Below are 25412 nucleotides of genomic sequence, written 5' to 3' on the forward strand. Positions count from 1 at the left end.
GCACTGTTGTTGTTAACCCTGTGTTGCATTCAAGTGCGCCAGATAAATGTGTTGTCTCCCCAGTAATTCCCACTATAAATGGTATCCTATTTATTCTAAGATACCCAATATCCAACCAGTACTCCAAAAGTTACTCACGGTTTGTACAAGCCAGTCCGATAACATTTAATAAAATCTAACATTATGTTTAACATTTAATAGAGCTTTAATTGCTTAGCGATATTAGATCATAATCAGAGAGGCACATCATATTGAGACAAGGCTTGGCTACCAGCTCGACAGGGGGCCAAAACAGATTTCCACCCCGATGCTCAACAGTTGACAAATGAAAAATATGTAATTTGCCCGGGGTGTCCGATTATTTTACAAAATATCTTTAAAACTGAGTAGAAATGGTCAATCTATTTTAAATAGTTTGGTGAGAGGGTTAGTTGCCCTTTCTGTAATAAAGCTGTAATGACATGTTTTGCTCGGTCCTGCAGGCTTCAAAAGTGAAAATACAAGATGTGACATGCGCAGTCGGCCCTGATGTTGACTTTGTTATGGTAAGTCGAGGCCTCGGACTAAATTAGAAGCGAAGCCCCGTCTCTGTCCGGGCGAAACCGCGATGGAGGGCATGGACCTGGACCTTGACCTGGACCAGGAGCTCATGCAGAAATTCAGCTGCATGGGCACAACCGACAAAGATATACTAATATCGGAATTTCAGCGGCTCCTCGGGTTTCAGCTAAACCCCGCCGGATGCGCCTTCTTTCTGGATATGACTAACTGGTGAGCCCGGGGACTCTTCTGGCCTGCTGGGTGGTTTATGTTAAATACTAGATACTGTACAGCAGCGTCTACATAATGAGCGCTAATTACTGCACAAATATATCTAAAAAAGAAAACAGGAGAGGAAATCATAGGAGGTGGTAACCCCAAAGTGACAGAGTGATTTACGTTAGGTATCTAAACGTGGGCGCAGCTAACGACGTTGTAGTAACGTAACTAGCTGAGTCAGTGTGACTCCGACTCCTGATTGCCTGTTAGAGACAGTGGGGAAGGTAACATTAGCTTAGTGGGGTTTCACTACCCAATAAAAGACTTTGGAGAAAATACACTTTGTTAAACAATTTTGTTGGTTATTCAGGCTGCTGGGCTCGAGTTGCACGTTAACTGACGTTATAGTGAAGACTTTATACGGAGCTAGCTTAACTCACAAATTATCACGTCCTTAACTAACGTTAAACCAATGAATATTCTCTCAGTCCGTGAGGTTTTTATTTGTTTAACCATGTGAGAGCCACTTTAGACAAACCTTCACTTTTGTTATCGACAAAATGAAATGTTAACCGTGTCTGTCTTTCCTCTGTGACCACAGTTAGCCCTGTTTATTACGTAACATAAGACTGACGCCTTGCCGAGTCTGACTCAAAGCTCACTCTGTGGAGCTTCCGTTTGATGAACCTTTACCTGTCTGTGTACCTGATTTTAACATTTTTTCACGTACCTAATACTTTAGAACCTGTAAACATATTTAGGGGGCTTTAAAGCGGGACGTCCGGTTATATTATTTCAAAAATGAAATCATAAGCAGTGAAATGTGTTTGTGTGAAAAAGACAATAAACATGTTAGAGAGAGAAAGGTCACTTTGACATCTTCCACCAAACAAATTTCCCTTCGCAAATGCAGTTTTAAGTGGAGCCGTGCAGGTCTACGGAGATAACAGGGGCCGTGTCTGTGGGCTGTGCTGGATGGAGCAGAATCACGTGATGTCGAGGAAGCGCTCCTCTGCGTCGGAGTTTCTAAAAATAAAAACAGCAGGTTTATGGATGGAAGCCCCCAGTCTGAATCTCTCTCCCTAAAGCCTCACAAAATGGTGCCATGAATAGTTTTAGCATAATATAGGCCTAATGAATTACATGTATGAACAAAATATTAGAAAATAATATTAACATTTTTGAGTTTTAGATTGATAGACAGATCAACAATTTTATGATGTCACCTTGGCTGGTGGGAAGTTTCCCTCGGCGTTTTTCTTTCTCCTTTTGACATTTCATAAGGGAAATAACAGTTAGCTGCAGGTCTAACAGTATCATTTCTGTCTCTGATGGTATAATCCTTAATTTTGGAATACAGAGTTTTCTTGGCTCTTAGTTGTAAATTGCTCTGTAATCGGTCCTGTAAAAACTGAAGTCAAAGCTACATGGGTAGTCATTTTACCAAAATAAATAAATTAATATGACTACAGGTCCCATGATGCATTTATAACTTGCAAGTCACCAAGATTGATACATTTGTATGTGTACAAACTATTTGTGTCAACTAGTCAAATACTTTTTGTCATTTCAGCCATAGTAAACTCTGTATCTAGTGAAACAAAAAAATGTTCCTCTAGGAACCACAGTGCTACATAAAGACAGAGAAAACAATGCTTAAGAATACATATATCTAATACTGTTGGATTATGGGTTTCTGCTTACATAAATCTCCTCTTGTACTCCAGTTAAGCTCTGTACTGATAGAATGAATCTCTGCTTTATGCTGTAGGAATTTACAGGCCGCCATTGGAGCCTACTATGACTTTGAGAGTCCCAACTTCAGTACACCATGCATGTCCTTTGTGAAGGATGTGACGATTGGTGAAGGTGAATCAGTTCCACCTGACACACCTTTCACAAAGACCTGGAGGATACAGAACACAGGTGAGTCTGCTGTAATAGTAATCATAATATCATATAAAATAGATCTCATACCAGGCCTGGTAAATGATAAATCATTACACTTAGAGGATTTTAGCATAGTTGTTTGTGTGTCTTCCAGGTGCAGAGTCATGGCCTCCAGGGGTTTGTCTGAAATATGTTGCAGGAGATCAGTTTGGTCATGTAAATATGGTGATGGTGCAGTCTCTAGACCCTCAAGAAATGGCTGATGTTAGTGTACAAATGCAAAGCCCTGTGTCTCCCGGTATGTACCAGGGTCAGTGGAGAATGTGCACAGCTACTGGACTATACTATGGAGGTAAGTAGAGCAAACTTCTCATCAAAATCAGTTGGCGAATTAATTAGTCAGTTAACAGCAAAATAATTAGCAACTATTTTTGATCATGGATTAAACATTTCAGACCTTTTTGCAGCAGAAATCCCAAATGTTAGGATTCAGCTTCTGGAAAGAGGATTTCTCTGCTTTTGTCAATTTTACATCATTGTAAACTAAACAGTAACAGGTTTGGGACTTTTGAGTAAGTTTGTAATTAGAATAATGCATGTTCTACAGTCTTGTTAAAATCATTTGTCCAAAATGTGTACAGTATCAGTGTTAAAATTATTGGGAGAGAATGGACCCATCAATATTAAAAGTTGTCATTCCAAATATAGGACTTCTAGGTTTATTGTAGCAATCTTTTTGTACACTGTTCTGCTATAACATTCTGACCACTGACAGTTAAAGTGAATAACATTGATGACCTTGCTACAATTGCACCTGTCAGTGTGTGGGGTGTATTAGGCAGAAACTAAACCTTCAATATTTGAAGTTGATAAACAGGCAAATGTAGAGCTGTTAGTGACTTTGAAAAGGGTCAAACTGTGATGTCTGGATGACTGAGTCTGAGCATCTCCCAGAATTTATGTCTTGTTGGGAACAAATAGTGAACCAATGACCTACTGTAGATTATACTTTCACTTTTTATTCATTCTTTTCAAAGGTTTTCCTTAGGTTAAAATGTGAATTATTGTGTATTGGCCATTTAGAATCATACAGATTGGGGTATGATTGTAACAATTCTGTCTGCCCTGAATCATCCCTAATTTCAAACAGATCTTTTTTTGTTCTTGACTGAGCTGTTGACATGCAGCCAAGTGCATAGGTAGCAGACACTGAGAGCAGGCATTACTGCAGAAAAAGTGCTGGATCATTTTGTATGCACTTACTTTTAAAACTATTTAAAAATAGATGACCATTATGTGACTACCTGCAAATTAAGAGCAATTAATTTCATTGATTTATGTCCTCCTGCAGTTCCAGTGTGTATGATATATTCCAATAGGAAGTCTCTCAAGACATGCCTACTTACAAGTTAAGCATCAGAAGGAGATTCAATTAAAAATTATAGTTGACCCTAATATATCATTTGGGTGTTCACGGTGATAACTGCTCCACTGATACCATCAGTGTCTTTGTGTCTTGAAGGCAGAGAAAAGAAATACAGGATTTCCATAATGTGTGTTCCAGCTCAGTTTCACATGATTTCAATGTTATTTCGACTGCTGGTTAATGTAACCTTTTGGCCCACTTACTGTATAATGAACAACACAGGTTTAGTAGTAGTAGTAGTAGTAGTAGTAGTGTATTGAGGCATACCATTTGCCTATCTTTACAGATATAATTTGGGTGATCCTGAGTGTGGAAGTTGGAGGCCTCCTTGGCGTCACACAGCAGCTCTCCTCTTTCCAAGCTGAGTTCAACACACAGCCACACCGCAGCCTTGAAAGAGACTACAACCCTTTTGCCTCACCAGAGAAAAGCAAGTGCCCCAACAGCAGTAACAACAACAGCCTCCATGAAGACAGTGGTCACAGGGTCGCAGAAGCACATTGGCAGGGGGGGCCTACCCAGCTTCAGCAGGATCAGAATGGACTTTCACAGAACTCTGTGGATATAGTAGCAAACAGTCTACAAAGCAATCTATCAGTAGTCTCTTATAACCAGGTAAGACATATCATGAGGCAAAGAGATTCTGCATACCAGTAAATCAATAACTTTATGTCTAGTATTCTTCAGAGTTGCATTATTAGAGCACCTGATATACAGTAATTTGGTTGCTTGGAATTTCTCTTTACCATATTATTATAATTGTGTATGACAAAAATAGAAAATTGGACGAACTGAATTGTTTAGTATTTTTGTTTAAAACATATATCATCAAAATATCTGCTCAGTTAGTTTTAAGTCGACTAATCAATGAATTGGCGTATTGTTTTTCTGTTCATTTTGCCTGTACATACAGTGGGTACGGAAAGTATTCAGACCCCTTTAAATTTTTCATTATTTGTGTCATTGCAGCCATTTGCCAAAATCAAAAAAGTTCATTTTATTTCTCATTAATGTACACTCAGCACCCCATCTTGACAGAAAAAAACAGAAATGTAGAAATTTTTGCAAATTTATTAAAAAAGAAAAACTGAAATATCACATGGTCATAAGTATTCAGACCCTTTGCAGTGACACTCATATTTAACTCACATGCTGTCCATTTCTTCTGATCCTCCTTGAGATGGTTCTGCTCCTTCATTGGAGTCCAGCTGTGTTTAATTAAACTGATTGGACTTGATTAGGAAAGGCACACACTTGTAAGACCTTACAGCTCACAGTGCATGTCAGAGCAAATGAGAATCATGAGGTCGAAGGAACTGCCCAAGGAGCTCAGAGACAGAATTGTGGCAAGGCACAGATCTGGTCAAGGTTACAAAAGAATTTCTGCAGCACTCAAGGTTCCTAAGAGCACAGTGGCCTCCATAATCCTCAAATGGAAAAAGTTTGGGACGACCAGAACTCTTCCTAGACCTGGCCGTCCAGCCAAACTGAGCAATCGTGGGTGAAGAGCCTTGGTGAGAGAGGTAAAGAAGAACCCAAAGATCACTGTGGCTGAGCTCCAGAGATGCAGTAGGGAGATGGGAGAAAGTTCCACAAAGTCAACTATCACTGCAGCCCTCCACCAGTCGGGGCTTTATGGCAGAGTGGTCCGACGGAAGCCTCTCCTCAGTGCAAGACACATGAAAGCCCGCATAGAGTTTGCCAAAAAAGACATGAAGGACTCCCAGACTATGAGAAATAAGATTCTCTGGTCTGATGAGACCAAGATTTAACTTTTTGGCGTTAATTCTAAGCGGTATGTCTTTTTTAATAAATTTGAAAAAATTTCTACATTGCTGTGTTTTTCTGTCAAGATGGCGTGCTGAGTGTACATTAATGAGAAATAAAATTAACTTTTTTGATTTTGGCAAATGGCTGCAATGACACAAAGAGTGAAAAATTTAAAAGGGGTCTGAATACTTTCCGTACCCACTGTATAATGAAAACTGATCTACATGTATGTACAAACCTGAGACAGTCAAATCTTTTAGTTTTATTTAGCCCATGTCCTACACACCTTGCAGCCCTGCTATTTTTTTTTTTTTTTCTTACTAAACCTCTCTGTCTTTACAGGGTATACAGGAGCCTTACCCTTTTGGGCACTCTTAAATCAAGGGACTTGACAGTGAAGCAGCACTAAACCATACCTCTGGAGTCTGTCACACAATAAGAAAAAGAAGAGGCTTTATCAGTAGCTGGTGGTGAGTGTGGAGATTCAAAAACATTTTATGCAAAGTCCAGCTACACTTTGAGAAACCAGTGCCCAACACTCCTGACGTGCAGCTCAACCAACATCCCACACCCATTGTCTGCACATGTGAATGCTAAATTAAAATGAGTGCTATGAGTCTTTTGAGTATTTTTTCAGTTTTTTTTTAAGTTGTCAGAGTGCAAATGGAGCCTTGATGACAGGAGTGTGTATTTGTGAAATTTCATGTACATGTATGCATTGTGCAATTTGAAAGAGAGACTTGGAGGAAAAGCCATTTATTTTGCCAACTGATTAGCCAATTTATGCTCTGACTCTTAATATACTGATTGGGTTTTCTGGACCAGGAGCCTTTAAGTAAATCTAATAACATGAGTCTCTCTGAAACAAACCAGCAAATACATGAATTTACTTCTCATCTTAATCTTTTAGGATACATTTTCAAGGAAAGGGGAATAGCAGCATCTTCCAGAAATCTATCTGAAGCTTATTTAAAGGCCAGTGAGTTACTTTCACTATGGCATGTCCGTTATGGATTATAAATTCTATTCTGCCATAGTAGCTGCAGTTTTAGGAGCAATGTAATTTTCTTCCACTGGAGGGAGCCATCCATTGTTGTAAAAAGAGAAGATCTGAGGAACAGAAATCTTATTTATTATCTGAATAGAATTTAGTGGTAACAGTTTTAATTTATCCTGCCTTCTGTTGTCATATGGAAACTTTTTGAAGCTGATTTGGCAAAAAAGTCAAGAAGTCCTGTGAGACAATAAAGGTTTGTTCTCATACATTAATGAGAGTCATCGCTCACATTTGGAAAATACACATCTCTGAAGACCATTAGTATAATATTGATTAGTGGTAATACAGTATTAGAGATTTCCACAGGCATCACATGGATCTGAGATTTAGTTTACTTTTACAGAAAAAAACAACAGCATTAATGCAGATTATGTCATCAAATACTGAAATCAAGCCATATGAAAAGCAAAAAAGACGACTTCAAATTCTAAAGAACAAACATATATTGTCACCCTGCTCTGATCTTTCATATTAAAGCTGTTTTGGACTTGCTTTTATCTTAAATTGAATGTATTAGATGAATGTAGAAGTTGATGATGATGTTTTTGGAAACATTCATTTACCCAAAGATTCTACATTGTATGTTAGCTTTCAAATGGCTGTTTTGTAAGTTTTGTGATTACTGCATTTCCCTGTTCCTTGTTAAAATTCTACTTGTTAAATTTCTACCACATTCAAGTTTATGATGTTCCCTCTGATCTGTGACAAATTTTAACTATATTATTGCGAATACAAAGTTAAACACATCAGTAAAATTGCAAAGAAATGACAGAGCCATGGTTTCCTTAAGAAATGTTACTGCATCTTTACTTGCACTAACAGGCTGACCTATGCACTAAGTAATGGGACCTCCATCGGGCCTGTGTGTACTTTCCTCCACCACAAGTTCAGTTAGGTCCTGAAGGGGTTATCAACTGTGATTTTATCTGTCAGCTCGTGTGGTAGACCACTGCATCAGGTAAACACCCTTTTCATTAAGGCGCTAACTGTAAGCCCCGGGCTTACTGAGCTTTGAGAACATGACAATACCAGCCAATACTACGACATGTGAGAAAAACTGAGTTCTTTGATGTTTAACAGAATGGTGTGCATCTACTGTGCAAAATGTTAATGATAAGTGTTTCTCCCTGTTCTCATTGTCAATTCATCAAGAGCTGAGTCCGCTTTGTTCTTTGTTTAATTTCTCTCTAAAGATCCCACTGGCCAGATTGCAGTATGAATCAGCTGGCATTGGATAGCACATTTATGAGTGAGGAAGATAAACAGATGAAAACTTGTTTTGCTGTATGTTTGATGAATGTTTGTATGATTAAATTATCACTTAAAACTAAAGGCTTTGTGACATGTCCATGCTTTCATGTACAGTTTGCAGGACTGACAGGTGAATAAAACTCTGATTTTACACAGATTTTAACACTTAACACTTTTTCATTTTTACTGTGGGTTTTCTTCTTTCCTCATCATCAATTAGTTAGATTTCTCTTTGTTTTTATACTTTTAACTACTAACCTTAAAAAGTTTTATTTTTTATAAATGTAGCATGTTGCTCCCTGTTTCCATTTATAACTGATGTTATTGCATTCTCACTGCAAATGGTTGATGCTAATTCTACCAAAGAAACCTTTTAAGGACCCAGAAACATTTGATGCATTACCAAAACCGTAGAGAACAGCAACACAAAAGTTATATGTAATTGTTTTATTGTTATATAGATCACTATATAGTTTTATAGATTACTGACATGCTGTTTAATTAGTTTTTACATACAGCTGCTGCTATATTGTATCACTGATCAGTACATTGAAACAATGCGATCTGATAAATTCTAGATGTACAATGTATTATAAAATAAGTACATTGCATTTTAGTGTCAGTGAGCATTCAGAACACTTAAACATGAGAGTGATGGAGCAATTATTTATTATGTGTTAATGTAAAAAACAAACAATACATTTTCGGTTATAAAGCTAAAGCTGACTGAGACAGACCATGGCCAGTAAATGCAGAGCAGACTCCTCTAATGAGGTTTTTCTCTTTTATTGTTTTTCAAGGGGGTGTCAGATTACTTTAGCCTGAAGGTTTACTGGTAAAATGCTGCTTACAGCTCCCTTAAAGTGCTCACCATCTTCTAGGGTCTAGAGCAACACTTGTCATTTGCTCAGGTTTAATTTTACATGTACATGTGTCACAGCAGAACACAAAAGATGAACATAGCACAATAAATACAAGATTAGCTGCTGAATGACCGACAGTTAAGGTCCAACTGACTTAAGTCACTGACGTGGAGCGCATCTTCAACTGCTCGAGCTGTAATACTACAGTTTTTAACATGGCTTATAAAGGCGACCTATGTGGGTGGATACACAGACAGAGGTTCTTTTGAATATTTCAACACAGCACAACAACACAAACATTACTGTTTAGTTTAAGCAAACATTTACACACTCTTAACTTTCTCTTCCCTTCCCTTTTTTTTTTTTTTAAGTCTTGTACTCTGTACCAGTTATTCAACTTCTCTAGGAGTAGTTTCACCCTTTCAGAAGAACTCTAAAGATTATCTTCCCCTGGATGATTTATTGATAGTTCATGGATGTTGCAGTTCATGTTCTAGAGCCCATTCAGCCTCTGTCATGTCATACAACTTCAAGCAACCAAACCAACAAAATCCACTGTAAATGCACAGTGTAGTTATATTTATGAAAGCCATCTATTATTTAATGATAACAGGTGACTAGTAAAGATTCAAGTTCTCCATAAGATTTTACTTTTGCCTTCCCCAACTTGAAATGTAACAGAAACCTACTACATTCAAACAATGTGCTAATCCTATCATACACTAACTTATTTTAGGCGCTTTATGTGTAACAACTTCCTTCATAAAGTCAGCTTTAACTTTTTCAACAAGGCGTCCTTTGGTCTAGATTATTTCTCACCTATAATACTGAACTTTAAAACTATCACCTAAGTGGGTCTGATTAGAATGGATAAACTTAGATATCACTAATGCTTTGGATTTAGCAGTTTTGTGTTTTATATTCCCATATTTGAAAATATACTACCATTTGAAACTGCTTTTAAAGTCTTTAAACTTTCACAAAACTCTGTAGGTGCCCTCACAGCTTCTCCCCAGGCTGTTAAGACTCACCAAGTTTATTTACTTCAGGAACTCTCCATGTGAATACTGCCTCAAGTCATTATTAAGTAGGTGCTTTGAGCAACCTCCTTTATTGGGACACACCTTTTCTTTCAGAATTGATATGTCACGAACACACACTTGCTACTTGGACCAGGACTGAAACAAAGTGTCTCAGTGGTTGGGGTGGACGGGAATGATCCAGCTCTGAGGGCTGGGTAGAAAACAAAAACTACAAACAGCACATCCTCAACCTGAGAGCAAAAGGCAAAAGTTTGAGTCACCAGAGAATCTAAATGTCAGTCCAAACTTAAACTAAGACAGAGGAACGGGACAGGAGAAGAGCCAGCAAGAGCTGAGAACAAGCCACAGCTTTGGAAACTCCAGTTTTATTCAAACACTGACAAGGTAAGACTGAAGTTGACAATAAGGCTAAAAATACTTCTGCCACTACCAGGCCACCACTGCTACAATATTACTATTATTAGGATGGACTACTACTACACTGTCAAGACTTCTATTGCCAGTAGCAGATGCAGTATGCAGGTCTTTTACAAAGCAAACGTAATGATACTAGCCATGAGTTATCTAGTGCCTGCCACTGAGTTTTACAGTAATTTTATTGTATCATTGCTTGTACATAACTTGGTTTTGTGTGCACGTTGCATGTATTCCACTGCAGAGTTCTGTGTATTTTCAATGTCAACATAGGGATTACAAATAATCTTAGGCTATAACTGCTACAGTAATTGGCATTGATTCATGCTATAAATCTGACCCTATACTAATCATGATCAACTAAAATACATAATAGGCATGTCTTGCAGCACATATTTTGAAATTTCACAATATGAAAGTGTTGGGTCAGGTCTTCTTGCATTTTTTTAATATCTGTCTTTGTCTTGGCGTGGTCCTAGCTGCATTCAAACATGCAGTGGTTATAGCCTTACATAAAAATTTACCTTGACTCTTGGTTTTTATTTAATTATAACTATGTTTCTCATTTAACATTTTTATCAAAAGATTTACAGAATTGTTTTTAATTAGATTAAGTAATTCTTTAGAAAAAACATTTGCTTTTAGAGATTCAGATCTCACCACAGCAGAGTCAGCAAGCTTATAATGACATTGTATTATCAGTCAACACTAAGAGTCTGGTTTTATTAGTATTTTTGGACCTTACAGTTGACTTTGACTTTGTGAATTTTGCTATTCTCCTTTCTTGTCTTAAGATGTTGGTTGGGAATCAGGGCACTGTTTTGCATTGGCTCAAACCCTACATGGACAATAGGACTTTTTTTTTCCTCTGCTAGACAATGTAACTCCCTCATATGCTCCTCTCTAGAGGGGTGCCACAAAGTTCATTTCTTGGCCCTGTCCTTTTTCCTTTTTTCTTCTTGTATGTTTGTATTAGGATATTTGACACTAATTAATTCTGTTGTAAAGACAAGCTTTTTTTTAAGATTCAGATGCTACTTAAAGTAAAGTCCTTTCTCAGTCAAAGGAGAGAAGGATATCCATGCTTTTATTAGCACTCAGTTGGATTATTGTAATGCATCTTGCTTAGGACAGCCAATCTTCTCTCCAATCATCTCCAAATGATCCAAAATACACCATGTGACAATGTTATACCTGTGCTTTATTCTCTTGATTGGCTTACAGTTTCTTTTAAAACTGATTTGAAACTTCTGATGTTTGTTTTTAAAGTAGCAAATAAGCATGGTCTAAGAGAAAGATGGTGGGACTGTGTGTTTGCCAGTGCTGCTCCTGTGACACTCTTTTATCTCAGCAGATATTCAATGAATTACTATCTTTAGTCTTTAATTCAAACTAAAAAGTTATTTATTATGAAAAGCGTTTTATTAATCTGTCCCCTGTTGTGTGTACTATCTTGTTTGTCATGGTGTTGTTATTAAGGCATGTAAAGCACTTTTGCCAACTTGGAGTTGTGTGTAAAGTGCTCTATAAATACAGGCTGATTTTATTTGATTTGACTGGATTGGATTTGGGACAAGCACAGGTTTGGCTAAATGATAAAAGTAATGCTTAGCTGCTTTAGTTTCAGGGCCTTATGTATGCTGTTGCATTGGAATGGCTTACTGGGATCTTGTCATCTAGAGCAAAGGCATTTGTGCGTTACCTGCTATCAAGTCAAAATGTCTGCTGTGAAAATTAATATGCCAATACAAATAAAAGTTCAGCTTTCACAGTTTTAAATGTGTGCAAATATATTACAAACAAAAGCTCAATAACTATTGGGGAAAGTGACCTGTCTAGGGTGTACCCCTGCCTTACACCTAAAGAGAGCTGTGATAGATTCCAGAAGATCCCTGTGACCCTAAATAGGAATAAGTGGGATTGGATAATGGATGGATGGATTTTATTGTTAAATGTGAATCCACAAATTACATTGTAAAAGTAGTAACTAATAATTATGGTAACAAGTAACCTAAATATTTAATATAAAATTTAACTATTTAGTTACAAGTAGCCCATACAATGCTTAACAAATTTACTTTTAAATGTACTTTACTTTACTCTAATATCCGTTGCTGTAACTGCAGCCTCACAACTGTTATTGGTACTACTGGCAATATCATCTTTACTTCCACCAGTGCTTACTGTCATTTCCAATGACAGTTGTCCTGTTGGTGTTGGTGCTTTCTGTATAATGTAATTTCCACTAGTGAAAGCATCAATTATCAACTGCAGAAATTAACAAGAATGTTCTACAAAATACATTTTGCAGGAATAGACTGAAAAGCTCATGTAGGTGTGTTAAAGCACTACAGTCCTTTTGACCACAAAACACTGGAATAGAGGAAGGAATAAATGACCATGGTGCTGCATATCCACTAAATACCTCTCACATGTGCTTGACTGCAATCAAACAAGGTGTTAGACACAGCACACCAACATAAGTCAACAGATGATATGCTTGTTTTCATGGGCATGCTGCTTCCATTTGAGCAGTACATATAAAACACAAGCAGAGAAAAGACACTTGTCTCAGAGAGAAAGAACAATCTTGAAGAGCAAGTTTTTTTTTTTTTGCCACTTAACATTTAAACTGCCAGTGCCTGGAAGTGATAAAATAATAGAAACATAGACCGTGTGTGCAAATATTGAGCCTATTATTAACACACTCAAAGTATTTAGAATTGTTCAGCAATTTCAACAATTATGAAATTTGTGGTGATCCTGTATTAGTAAGCTTGTGAAGTGAATTAATGAAATTGTTATATATCTTTTTTTTAAGGGTTGCAATGGTAAATAAATACCATACTTAAATATTTTTAGCTTTTTATGTTATTTTTTATACAGTTTTGAGTTACTCATTGTCTTCTCAGAGCACAGAAAAACCTCTTAGAGCTACCCTGTTTCTTATCACACTGCCTTGCACCATGTGTCATTGCTTTCAAACTGATATGGACTGAGGTCACCCAATCAGTCATTTGCCTAGTACGTCATAGTGAGTGTTTACCAAACAGCAGCCTGTGAATAATTTTCATAATATAGTTTATTTTCATACTTTAGTTTTTGGATACTGTTTCTCACATTTGTCTGCTATGTCTAGTCATCTTGCAGTAGCAGTGGAATTAAATAAATGAAACATAAAAAGTACAACTAATTTACTTCACCACTCCCAGCCTGGTGAGCTTACTCATACTGTACCATGATGAATGTGTTCCAGCTTATTATCCCTTATCCACATATTATGTGTCCCACCCTTCATGCTGTTTTCTTACAAGCTTTCTATTATAACATTTAACGTGTGATCCCTTTTGACAAAATGGTGTACTTGATATTTTGAAGAGGCACTGCATGCTATATTACAACAGCAGCCAGTAAAATTATCAAACCTAATCATTTTTACTTATAGTTGGAATTTCAAACAAGCCTGTGATCTTCATTTCTTTATCTGGATTTACCATCAGAAAGGTGAAGTAGATTGCTCTCTCATTTTTATTAATAATGTTGACAATAGTGGAAGGAATGGTTAGAGTTTCACCGCAGCTGAACACATTTAACCTGAACATTTCTAGTAATATAGACTGATGAGAGGTCCTGAAATGAGCAGCAGATTCTGGATCAAAAACAGACTGCGTTAAAACACATAGAAATACAAACAATGGCTTCAGTTGATGAAACTGTCACAAAGGCTTCATTTGGCTTAGTTGGAATGAGTGATTACCTATTTCAAAGTAAGTCCCAGTAAAGTAAATACCATAGACAAATGTCAGGTTTACTTTAGGACTGCTACTGTTTAAATATTGGGCATCTGGGTATGGTTTGAGCGTAGCATCAGTGTCACTCTATTTGACAAGACAGTGTCACCACTGGAAATGCCACGTAGGGTGTAAAACTGTTGGAACGTTGATGGCATTTTTAAAAACAGTACTTTCTTTGTCTAGTGCCTGAGCCTGAGCATGGGGAGTCCAAGCTGTGAACACACAAGCTGCACTGCACACTCACCTTTCTACATCAGTCACCCCCACGCTGACACCAAGATGGCCTGGCTGGATGAGGCAGAAGACATCAAACCACCCCGCAGTTTACTGGGGCTACCAGAGCTCAGCTGGCAAGGGGTCTACCGCCCCCACTACAACAGATTGGCTATAGCTGAGAACCCATGGGTGCTGAGGATGACAGAGTCACCTGCTTCTGCTGCGCCCCTCTCCTATACCCCAGAACCAAGCCCACCTGCATCCAGTCTGATCCAGGATTCTCCCACTGAGACGGGGGGTCAGCTGGAGGAGTGTTCCCTGGAGCAAGTCCAGACCATGGTGGTGGGAGAGGTGCTAAAAGATATTGACATAGCCTGTAAACTACTGAACATTGCACCAGGTAAGAAATAATATAACAATTAAAGTCATTTTATCACAAAGAGACATTTAAATTAAAAAAATGCTGTAGAAAGTAGAAAGTGTTGGTGGAAGTTGTAACCTAATAAAACAAAGCTTCAAAATCAACATCCACAGTGGCATATCTAATGTCTGGTGAGCATATGTCGCCCTGCCCTCCTTCTACAAACTCTTCTGTTGACAGAAGTTCATCTGTACTTCTTATGAGTTGAGAGTTTTTTTACAGGCTTAAAAACACCCACTGTACAGAGCATTATTTGCTTTTGTTGGAGCAATCTTCTTAACTAACTTACAAGGACAGGACAGGACACATACATTCATGATGCCACACACATTGTATCATAGAGGGTGCAACATCTTGACATTTAGTCCCAAATATAGGTAATTTTGTACACTGGATCCTGCATTTTCCATAATGCAATTAATACTATCTTTTAAAAAGATCTAGCCTATCTGCTACCTGCTTGGATATTGTATTCTTCAAGTTTTTTTCTGATATGCTCATCTAGAGAAGACATTACAAATGTTTCCTCAACTGTGGAGCACTCTTAATGACTAAATGTGGAAAATCTATCCTGTGACTCTTGGAATTAACATAATACAAACTCAAACCAGTGGCAGTTTTAGGCTTTGTATTGCCTTGCTCTGCTTGATTCATGGACATGGATCTTAATCTCATTGTCATCTTTAACATTGTTCAGTTTAATTACATTCATTTCCAATGAACATTATTATTTATCTTTGGCTGCTGCAGTCTTTCTAAACTGATTCCTGATAGCTCTTTAAAAATCTCTATGCATTAAAGTAGTACTACGGCAACTGAATATCAAGCAACTCGCAAATTTGTTTTTATTTCAGTTTAAATTTCAGTCCTTAATCTGGATCCAAGCCTCAAAATACTGGATCCCATAATGGAATCAACTGTTTTACCCTTCAAGCCTGGTTAAATAGTGACGTCTTTAAACATACATGGCTTATCATGTCCCATTGGAGATTCTCTGCTACATTTTTAGCCTCCAATAACTCTATCCAAAATACACAGAGGGCATTGTAATATTTTCAGTTAAATCTCCTCATTTTGAGTAAATTGGCCATATAAGCACAGGCAACATGACAATGGGAGATGTTGTATATGGAACTAAAGAGATAGTGGGAAGTAGAGAATATAAAATATAAAAATCTGTTTAGAGTAGACATAATTTAAGTTCTGGCTCTGAAATATTTTCAGTGTTAGAAAACGCAGGAAAGTAACACAAAATACCCTGTCTGTTCTTCTCTTTAGACCCCCAGGACTGGAGCTGTGTGCATGTTCAGAAGTGGCTGCTCTGGACTGAGCACCTGTACCGGCTGCCACAGGTCAGCACTATGTTCAAGGAGCTGACAGGGAGAGATCTATGTTCCATGACAGAAGCAGACTTCAAACAACACTCCTTGCAGTTTGGAGACATGCTGTATGCTCATCTGGACATCTGGAGATCTGGTGAGAACAACAGAAACTGGGATGAGAGCCCACATTAAATATGCTGCTTGTGTAGCAAATGCAGTGTGACCAAAAGTAAACACTTGGCTGTCGGTATTCTGTTTGGTGTGAAGTGCTGCTGGATTAGATATACATCTTGTTTGTTTTCTTTAGCTGCAGCACTGAAGGAGCGCAGCCCAGCTGAAGACAGCAAGTCTGGTAAGTTCTTAAAAATTAATACATTTATCGTGAGTATAATCAATCAGCATTAAATAAACATCAAATTTAATCAATAATGTTTCATCTGGTTTTTGGAAATCTCACCCCATGTCAGCAGCAGCCGCTGATGATGATGATTCCTGGTCAGATGTGATGTGTAACTACCCCAGCCAGCCCATCCACCTGTGGCAGTTTCTCCGAGAGCTGCTCCTCAAGCCACGTAACTACAGCCGCTGCATCCGCTGGCTAAACAAAGAGAAAGGTAAGGCGATACGAAAGCTGTAAATACAGAAGTGGATTTCCAGGTGTGAGGCTGAAGACAATAATGTGCCACACTTGCATGTGTAGCATCTGTGCAGACATTCAGGTCCCTAAATGAAAGACTATTCTACTCATTCTCTAGACCCAGCACGAGGCTGACATACTTGGTTTTGAGTGTAAACAATTGGACAGTTTGCAGTGAAATTTGTTTGCTTCATATTGGGGTTTTTTTTCCTGTTTTTTTAAAAGCAGTTTAATTCTAGTGATTAACCTTAGATGGTACATGCAACCTGGCAAAACTGCCAGAGGTCAAATAAATGAATGAATGACCCAAAAAGGAGTTTGAGTCTTGGCAAGAAAAGAACAAGTCAACTTCAAATGGTGAATTGACAGCACTGTCTCCAGACTGTCCAGGTGAAGTGTTGAAGCAAAGAAACCAACACATTTGGAGGACCCTCTGTTATAGCGTGACCATAAGTGTGTTTAAAGGTTAAATATACCTGCTTCTTGCCATGTTAACATTTCATTACAGCTTCACTGACCCCGCTGTCCACTTCACTGTCCAAAATGAGTAACTTCTCAGTTTTCTTTCTGTCCAAAGGAATTTTCAAAATTGAAGACTCCGCTCATGTGGCCAGGCTGTGGGGAATCAGGAAGAATCGTCCGGCTATGAACTATGACAAACTGAGCCGCTCCATACGCCAGTACTACAAGAAAGGCATCATCCGAAAGCCTGACGCATCCCGCAGACTGGTCTACCAGTTCGTCAACCCTGTCTGATGAAGAAGACTACCCGCTAGAAGAAAATGAGCTGATGAGGAACCGAAGATATGCTGGTCATACAGTAACATAAACTCTGAAGCTCATACATTGTGTTTGATGTTGTTTCAATTGTAAAGACTGCCTACTGAAACATGCACTCCTGCCTATCATAGCTTCATTCTACGTTGTAATTCTTAAAACAATTGATTTCATTTGTCTATGATCTTTAAGCACTCGTATTTTAAACTGCTTTTTGGTGTAACGTTTAAAAGAACCGGAGGTAGCTAATCGTTTACTGTTTACCGTCTTTATGCTAAGCTAAGCTAAGCTAAGCTAAGCTAAGAAACAGGCTACCTGGCGCTCGTGTGGAGATACGTCACGCAGTGTTGCATGTTGGGATGGGGACGCCATGTTGTGCACCCTCTGTTTACCTGTAGCTGCCACAGCGAAACGTATGCAACCTGCACATTATCTATATCATCTGGCTACAACGTTGTGTATCCAAATTTCTCAGCTAACTATAAGCAAGAAAGCAAATTACATAGTTATTAAAGTGTTGAATCATTTTTTGAAATTCTCTTCTTTTTTTACAGTGACACCTTGTTATTCTCAGGTGTCTAATATTTAGAAGTTGCAGAGCAATGCCAATATAAGTAAATATTTTATTAAATCTGTCTTATTAGTCTCTATATTTCTTTCTTTGGGTTTATAATGGAAATACAATAAAACAATAAGCTATTACCAAGTGTTGTCTCCTTAATGAATTGTCTTGAGAAATCACAAAAATAAATAAATAAATCACATATACACAAAAAACACAGACACTAACTTTTTTTTTTTTCAACAAACTTGTTTCCCTTTCAAACCAGTATCGCAATATTGACACCATCACATCAATTTTGTTTCAGGTTTTTCATCACTATCTTCATTATCTGTGATCATAATCATCTTTATGCATAATTAAATGAACGTCTTGTTACATCAAGATGAACAGGCACTACACCAGTTAGGAGATAAAAGTACATCACTAACTATGAACATACATCTTCTAGACCGCTAATATAGGGTTTCCACAACATAAGCTGCTGTCCCCTGTGTGCATAAGGAAGAGATCGTTAACATAAAAAAGCATTTACATGTACACCTTTTTACTGCCTCAACATGGTTAGGTCTCATTTTCAACTCAACACAAGTTGTACAGTTACAATAGAATATAATCTTTAAATTACATCATCATATACAAATCTGACAGCGTGGGATAACATCACGCTTTTATGATACACTGACAATTCCATTGCAATGAAATTCATACAATATGGTATCTATTACTTAATATGTTTTCCATTGCTGTTATTTTAATGAAACACATTTACATGTATAACACGACATTTTGTCTTAATAATCAATCACTTGCATTTTTTTTTTTTTTTTACATATTTTTTTCTGTTACATTTACACAACTCATACACACCTGGATGATAAAGATGTTTTACCCCAAAATATTAACCTGGTAATGTGGAATATGTGTTTGAACTTATGTGTATCATGTATGTTGTGTGTATAATGCATGTGTGTTTGTGTGTGTGTGTGTGTGTGTGTGTGTGCGTGCATGGGTATGTGTGCATACACACATCGAGGAGGCGGGACAATTAGATGATAAGAGTCCTTTTTGCTATGCTGGACAGCTTTACTCTAAGACACAACTTGTGAGCTGGTGATGTGTTTCTCTTCATGTGTGAGACCCAAACCTGTCAAATCCTATGCCAGACACAGAGCTAAACACATCGCTGAGCCGCTGAAATTTAAAGACTTCAGGGCAAGTTATAAAATGCCTCTCTCCCATCTCATCAGAGATTTAAGTGCAACTCATAGCAAGATAATTCACTAATCAGCATCTGATGAATGCAATAACTGCCATAAATTTAATTTCTGCAGAGCAAGTTGAAGATTTGAAATTAGCCATGTAATGTATTCTATTAGAGCCGTCTTATGTGCAGTGCATTATTGATGACAAACATTTTCCCTGTGTCACTGCACAGTGTTTGCAGACAAACATTTGTGTAGGCAGCCACAAGTTGATCTTCACTGAAGCTGTTTTAATGTCATATGTGAAGTTATTGCATGGAGAGAAAACAGCTGATAGTATTGGGTCATTCTTTGGCTCAGCAGGGAAACAGGCCACATAACTAGTGCCTTTTGCTAGGCTTTAAATGACTGTATAGAACCATGTTTAGACAATTTGCTCTATTTCAAGCCCAAACACTAGTACATTCATGTCCTGTTGGAGAGGCTTCGATCTTCAGATTACAGCCTGTAGCACAGTTAACACATCGACATCCCTCCATTGACCCCTCTCTCTGGAAGAATAGTGCCTGGCACAGACATTTTTCAAAACTCTCCTCTTAAACTGCAGTGGCAACCTCAAGAAGTCAACTTGATCGCTTGATGACGCTCTGAGAGATTGTGTCACTGATGTTTCTGGTTAGCAGGAGTGGATTAAAGTAAGACCTCAACTACTGAACCAAGAATGAAAGCTTCGACAGAAACCATATATTCTTTCCATGACGCATGATGATGATATTAGTTTTGTGATGCTAAGAAAGACAAAAATTAATTCAATGTTAAAATCAAAACAAACATAAAATCAGTTCATCCACAAGCTTCGTCTCATGAAAACAGTGACCTGTGCATGTCCAGAAGCATGTGATGCTAAAAGGTAAACTCTGCATTTGTAGTTGAATTGTTGCATCAAGTTGTAGCCGGCACAAGGCTGCAGGATTCAGGGAATGCAAGTTGTTGCATAGCACATGCTGCTATGCAAGTTTAGAAACAGTTTAAAACACATAGCACTGCACACACTGGAAAAGAAGCTGGACCAAATCACAAAGAAAAACAAAAACAGAAAAAATTTAGAGGATACTGTCTGTGGTACTTTTAACACTACACAGCATTCCCGATGTATGAATGACAAGTAACCACACACAGCATTAAAAATGCTACACAAAAATGGCATCACACTGTATATACACAATGCAGGCTGGAGAAGCTTGTTTTTGTTGAATGGGTGTAACTGATTATATTATCTTCCCCATTTTCATTAGAGAACAGACTGCAATGTACTGCAAGTTTAAATAAGCTGCATCATATTGTTAAGTACAGCTACACAGAGAAGCAAAGTGTTCCACTGTCTTGATGTTATAGCTGAGTGTGTATATACTGGAATAACTGTTGCTCCTGTTTTTAAATGTATAAGTCCACCCACCCCAAATGCTGGATAAAATATATTATACTGATATATTGTCTTTTAGGTTACTAAGTTTTTATTTAGGCAAGACTGCTTGGTGCATCTGTTGGGCAAGGGATGTGATGCTCTTAAGTCTCTGGCTATGTGCGGTGCAATTGGGCGGGACAGTTCAAGCTGCCTCCAGTGGCATGTCCTTGTCCAATGACCTGACTAGATTGGCTCGACATAATTGGCCGGGTACAGTCCCTCTCGGCCGTCATCCAGACGCCCTCTACACCAGCCTTGCTCATCTTCATCCTCAGTCTTGGTCAGTTCATCACCTGTGAGATACCAGATACCAGCACAGTTTTGTAAATGTCAATGCAGATATTATTGTAAATACTGCCAGTGTATTGTATGTAGTGTTTCAGAAATACTAAGGTCAGTTGTTCAGTCTTTCCAGAAAAATTAGACAAGAAACCAATTCTAATTATTTGGATTTTTTGTAGCAGCCAGTTATCTTGGCACAAAGACTGGAAAGGTGTTAACATGTAACATCTAACCCTAAACTAATTAACATGTTCATACACATTAAAACTGGCCATTTTTACACTTTGGTTTTACTATGGTTTCACCAAAAATGTAAATAAATGAGCTTTAAGCTGCTGGTTGGTGGATTTTGTTGGTTGTAGAGCCTGACTAGCTGATTGCCCATTTCCTGTCCTTGTACTAAGCTAGATAACCACCACCTACTGCATTCTTTTTATTCCTTTTACTCTAAATACCTTTGAAAAGGAACTTGCCAGAATTAAACTGCAGTAGAAAAATACACAGTATAATTCTTTTAATATTCCTTTGGCTTCAAAGTGGCAAAATGAAGACACTCAGTGTAGAATTTACTGAAATCAGAATTTTAAATGATTATTTGATTAGGCTGTGTTAATCCACTTTCACCCCATACTCAAACTAAAGTAAACAGATTTCAAAATAAGCATTAACTATGAGTATGTTGTTTTAATTTTTATGTGTCGATCATAGTGTTGTTCATTCATGTGCATGTGCATGAGGATGCACATACGCTCACAATACAATGTGATACAATTATTGCCAGTGAGCTCAACACTACTTCACTGATCTACAGGAGGCAGTAAATGTCAATAAATGCAAGAATAAACCACAAAAAATAATACATGTAAATAATACAGATTTCAAAATATGACAAAAATAATCATCTTATTAAATGTTTTTCTGAGGAAATAAATACATCCAACATGTTTTGTTAGGCCTTAAAAGGTACATTTTATAAACACTGTATGTAAATGTAACTTTTTTTCTTTTTCTCCAGAAGGCTCCACAAAACTAAATTCCCATTAATTTTTCATTTTTCTCAAAATGCAACTTTCATTGCATACAGATTTTTAAAGACTGTCTCATCACCATCTCCATGCCTAAGATTATTTAACAGCTGATCTGTGTGGATACGCTATGAGGGAAACAAGATGAAGATGCACAGCTGTGTGTTCTTCAGCTGTTATTCTTTTTTGTCTTTAAATTACCAGTCAAGTCACTGTGTGGTGCCCTATAGCACTTTGTAAGGCCATTTCCCAAAGAGCTTGTGTTAATTGGTGCTAAGTGCCTGTAATTTGCTTTCCATGTGGCTACTCTTGACTAATGACTGCTATCATCTATAGAGGAAAGCAGCTTTTTTATCTAAATCAGATGGTGATTTTTGACCACATGTGACATGCTACGGCCTGTCATCTAATCCTTCACCTCCTGACTACAGACAAAATCATACATCCAGTGTCGCCCATTCACTGACTAGTACCTGCTTTGAAAGACAGCTCATCCTGCTCCTGGCCGTCATAGTCATAGAGAGCTCGCACACGGACCTCTTTCCCAGTGCTCGAATCATCTTCAAATGAGTTCCCATTCCCACCATTTTCATTGCCAGAGTATGCAGCGGGCTGCTCATCATCAGACCACTCAGTCGAGTAAGCTTGGTTCTTATCATAGCTGCTCACACTGGAACAGTTAGAAAAGGCAGGGTGAGGGTCAAGCAACCCTAAAGCAAAAGACTAAAACCTTTTCAAAAGACAGATCTTGGGATTTTATGTATTTTTCTTTTCTATTGTTAACAAATCCCATGAAAGGGTCAAAACCAATAATATAGTTATATAGTAAATTCCAGATTTAAATAACACTGTTAAAAATAACACTCAAATACTACAGCTGAAAACAGTTCCCAAAAAAGGCACTTTTTTACTTCTTTTTGAGTAATATTCACTAAAAAGCACAGTATCCAGGTGTTAGGGTTAGGAAATTATTTAGCCTTCTTAAAAAATATAAATATATATTCATGACAAATTTTTTAATATGCATGTATTCAGTAGTACCTAATGGGTTTGGGAGTAAGTGCCACATACAGTCTGGGGAAGTGGGATTGTAATGAAATACAGACTAGTAATACATTGTAAGTTTTGATCTTTTCATAAGATTTGTTGATAAAAACACAAATATATTAAGAATACAAATTTATTTCTTTTTTATCAAATGATAAGATCAAAAATGTCAGTGTAATTAAATGTTTCATGGTTCAATGTGATTGATGTGACTGTAAGACATAGATTCCTTCAACTAACCTGCTTCGGTCACCAGGTGGAGCCACATGGTCTGTGCTCGGAGTGGGTGGGGCTCCGTCTGGTTTCTTCTTCTTTGGAGGAGCAGTCGCCTGGTCTGGGTTGTATTCCTGACAGGGAGAGTGAAAGGGAACACTCAGAAACATAGCAAAACAGTAAAGAATTGTAGTAAACAGGGAGAAAGGCTTTGTTATGTTGGTGTGTAAAGGTGTGATGCTGTACCTCAAAGGCAGGCCAATTCATATGCATCCCGGGTCCATGGTTGTTGCTGAACCACTTCAGGTCCTCTTGTGTGTTTGCAGCCAGGATTGTGCGTTCCAGTTCTCTGTATATTGTGGCATAACTGAAAGAAGGAAAAAGCAATAAACAGTGACAATGAAAGTGCCAGAGGGGCCCTGGGGGTGCTGCCAATTTGGCAACAGAACCTTCAGTGTAGTTCAGAATCTGGGTTGAGAGAGATCCAACACTGGGTCATAATGAAACTAAAATGTCTCCCTGAGGTTTCTGCTGATGCCGGAGCCCTCCACAGATATTTGGTCATCCTGGTTATTATTATGACAGTATATTATTACATTGCCACAGTATGTGGAAAACAGCACAATGTGTAATACATTAAAATAGCACATTCACCTTGATGTTTTTTCACTAAAATACAGGCTTAAACTAATATTGACCAGGTTTTACACTGATCCATGTTATGCAATGAGGAAAAAATTCCTACATAAAAGCTTTGTAATAATTTTTCATAACTTCATGGATGCTTGTTGGATTGACAGGATGGGCTACAGTTTGTTTTTGAAAACAGAAATTGAACCAGTTATATTTCATACCTGATTTTTTGCCAGATGAGGAAATGTGTTTCTTTTCATGTAGATTTATGAAAGTACATTTATGAAAGCGAAAAAACTTGATTTTACTTGTGCTGCATTCATCATCATATCAAATCCACAAACTACACACATGGTGTAATAATGTTTGTTCATTTCATTCAGTTTCATCACTACATGAATTTAAACAAATCTGCGACTATTTCTTATAGTTAGAAAAAAGATACTTTTTTAATGTAAAGATTCACTTTTGCATGATCCTAAAAACTCATTAAAGGCTCATATGAATACAGCTTCCCTTTTATCTGCCTTCGTGTAGATTAATATGAGTTTTATGGTAATAACAGTTTGATGATAGGGAGGAAAAAAAAGCAGTAGATTCTGAGATAAAAGTTAAGGCTCCATGAAATTATAATCCTTGCATGTGTCTACTCTTATTCTATTCAAGAACATGTTCTCATAAAAGCACAGACATGGTCTATGGAAGGACAAACGCTTCCTTCAAAACTCAGTAATTCAAGGCTACACAAGTTTACAACAGAAATGAATCAAATCAGAGGTGAATTAAAAAACCAATCAGGATGATACAGTGCTTGTACTACTTGAATTACCTATGATAACCAAAGATGACACGTTTGGTTAAAGTGCCTGAAAATCACTTTGCAGTGGGCCATGGCTTTGTTTGTTATCATGCCCAGAATATGACGAGCATTCACCCTGAACAAAATTCAGTTTGGCAGAAACGTCACTGACTGAATCAATTAATTAGTGCTGTGAATCTGAACGCTAACGTGAAATGCATGCCTGGAGAAGTGTGAGATGAATCAATACGGAGCAAACTGATGAATGTGACATAACAAATCAAACTAATCTATTATTAATTTGTTTAAAATCTGTGTGCAATCATACTCTAAGAACTCATTTCCATGTTGCATGTACCCATATAGTGCAAAGCACTACAAATTTAACATAAAGATATTTTAATGGACTGAAATTATATACTGGACAAATTTGGAGGTGCTACAGCTAATATACACAGACGGTGATTAAGCTGAAGAAGTAGACAATAAACAGATCAGTTCTGTTTTTAACTTTACAGTATTTTACCAAATCATTTATCAA

At 37.6% G+C, this 25412-nt stretch overlaps 3 protein-coding genes across 5 annotated transcripts in view; 2 read left to right on the forward strand and 1 right to left on the reverse strand.

The window, feature by feature from the left end:
• The first annotated feature begins 506 nt into the window (after positions 1–506).
• Positions 507–8234, forward strand: LOC113146043 (inflammation and lipid regulator with UBA-like and NBR1-like domains). The gene is made up of 5 exons (XM_026333250.2): positions 507–771; positions 2531–2685; positions 2804–3001; positions 4362–4690; positions 6188–8234. The coding sequence occupies exons 1-5, from the start codon at positions 608–610 to the stop codon at positions 6221–6223; spliced, it is 882 nt and encodes a 293-aa protein (XP_026189035.1). The 5' UTR covers positions 507–607; the 3' UTR covers positions 6224–8234.
• Positions 8235–10195: 1961 nt separating this feature from the next.
• LOC113146042 (SAM pointed domain-containing Ets transcription factor) lies at positions 10196–18192 on the forward strand. 2 transcript variants are annotated; one of them, XM_026333248.1, is made up of 6 exons: positions 10196–10443; positions 14451–14883; positions 16183–16380; positions 16534–16578; positions 16694–16840; positions 17441–18192. In XM_026333248.1, exons 2-6 carry the CDS (start codon positions 14466–14468, stop codon positions 17617–17619), a joined length of 987 nt encoding a protein of 328 aa, XP_026189033.1. In that variant the 5' UTR covers positions 10196–10443; positions 14451–14465; the 3' UTR covers positions 17620–18192. The 2 variants fall into 2 exon arrangements, with proteins under 2 accessions (XP_026189033.1, XP_026189034.1); XM_026333249.1 differs by having other exon boundaries at positions 16697–16840.
• Positions 18193–18697: 505 nt separating this feature from the next.
• Positions 18698–25412, reverse strand: part of pacsin1a (protein kinase C and casein kinase substrate in neurons 1a) — a 32806-nt gene continuing 26091 nt past the window's right edge. For both annotated transcript variants that reach the window (XM_026333276.2, XM_026333277.1), the window contains 4 exons: positions 23686–23806; positions 23467–23573; positions 22653–22849; positions 18698–21165 (listed from right to left, as the gene is read on the reverse strand). In XM_026333276.2, the coding sequence (XP_026189061.1) occupies positions 21056–21165; positions 22653–22849; positions 23467–23573; positions 23686–23806 (535 nt within the window). In that variant the 3' untranslated portion in view covers positions 18698–21055. The remainder of the gene's footprint in view (positions 21166–22652; positions 22850–23466; positions 23574–23685; positions 23807–25412) is intronic.

This window comes from Mastacembelus armatus, chromosome 7 (assembly GCF_900324485.2).
Source record: "Mastacembelus armatus chromosome 7, fMasArm1.2, whole genome shotgun sequence".
NCBI classification, from domain to species: domain Eukaryota; kingdom Metazoa; phylum Chordata; class Actinopteri; order Synbranchiformes; family Mastacembelidae; genus Mastacembelus; species Mastacembelus armatus.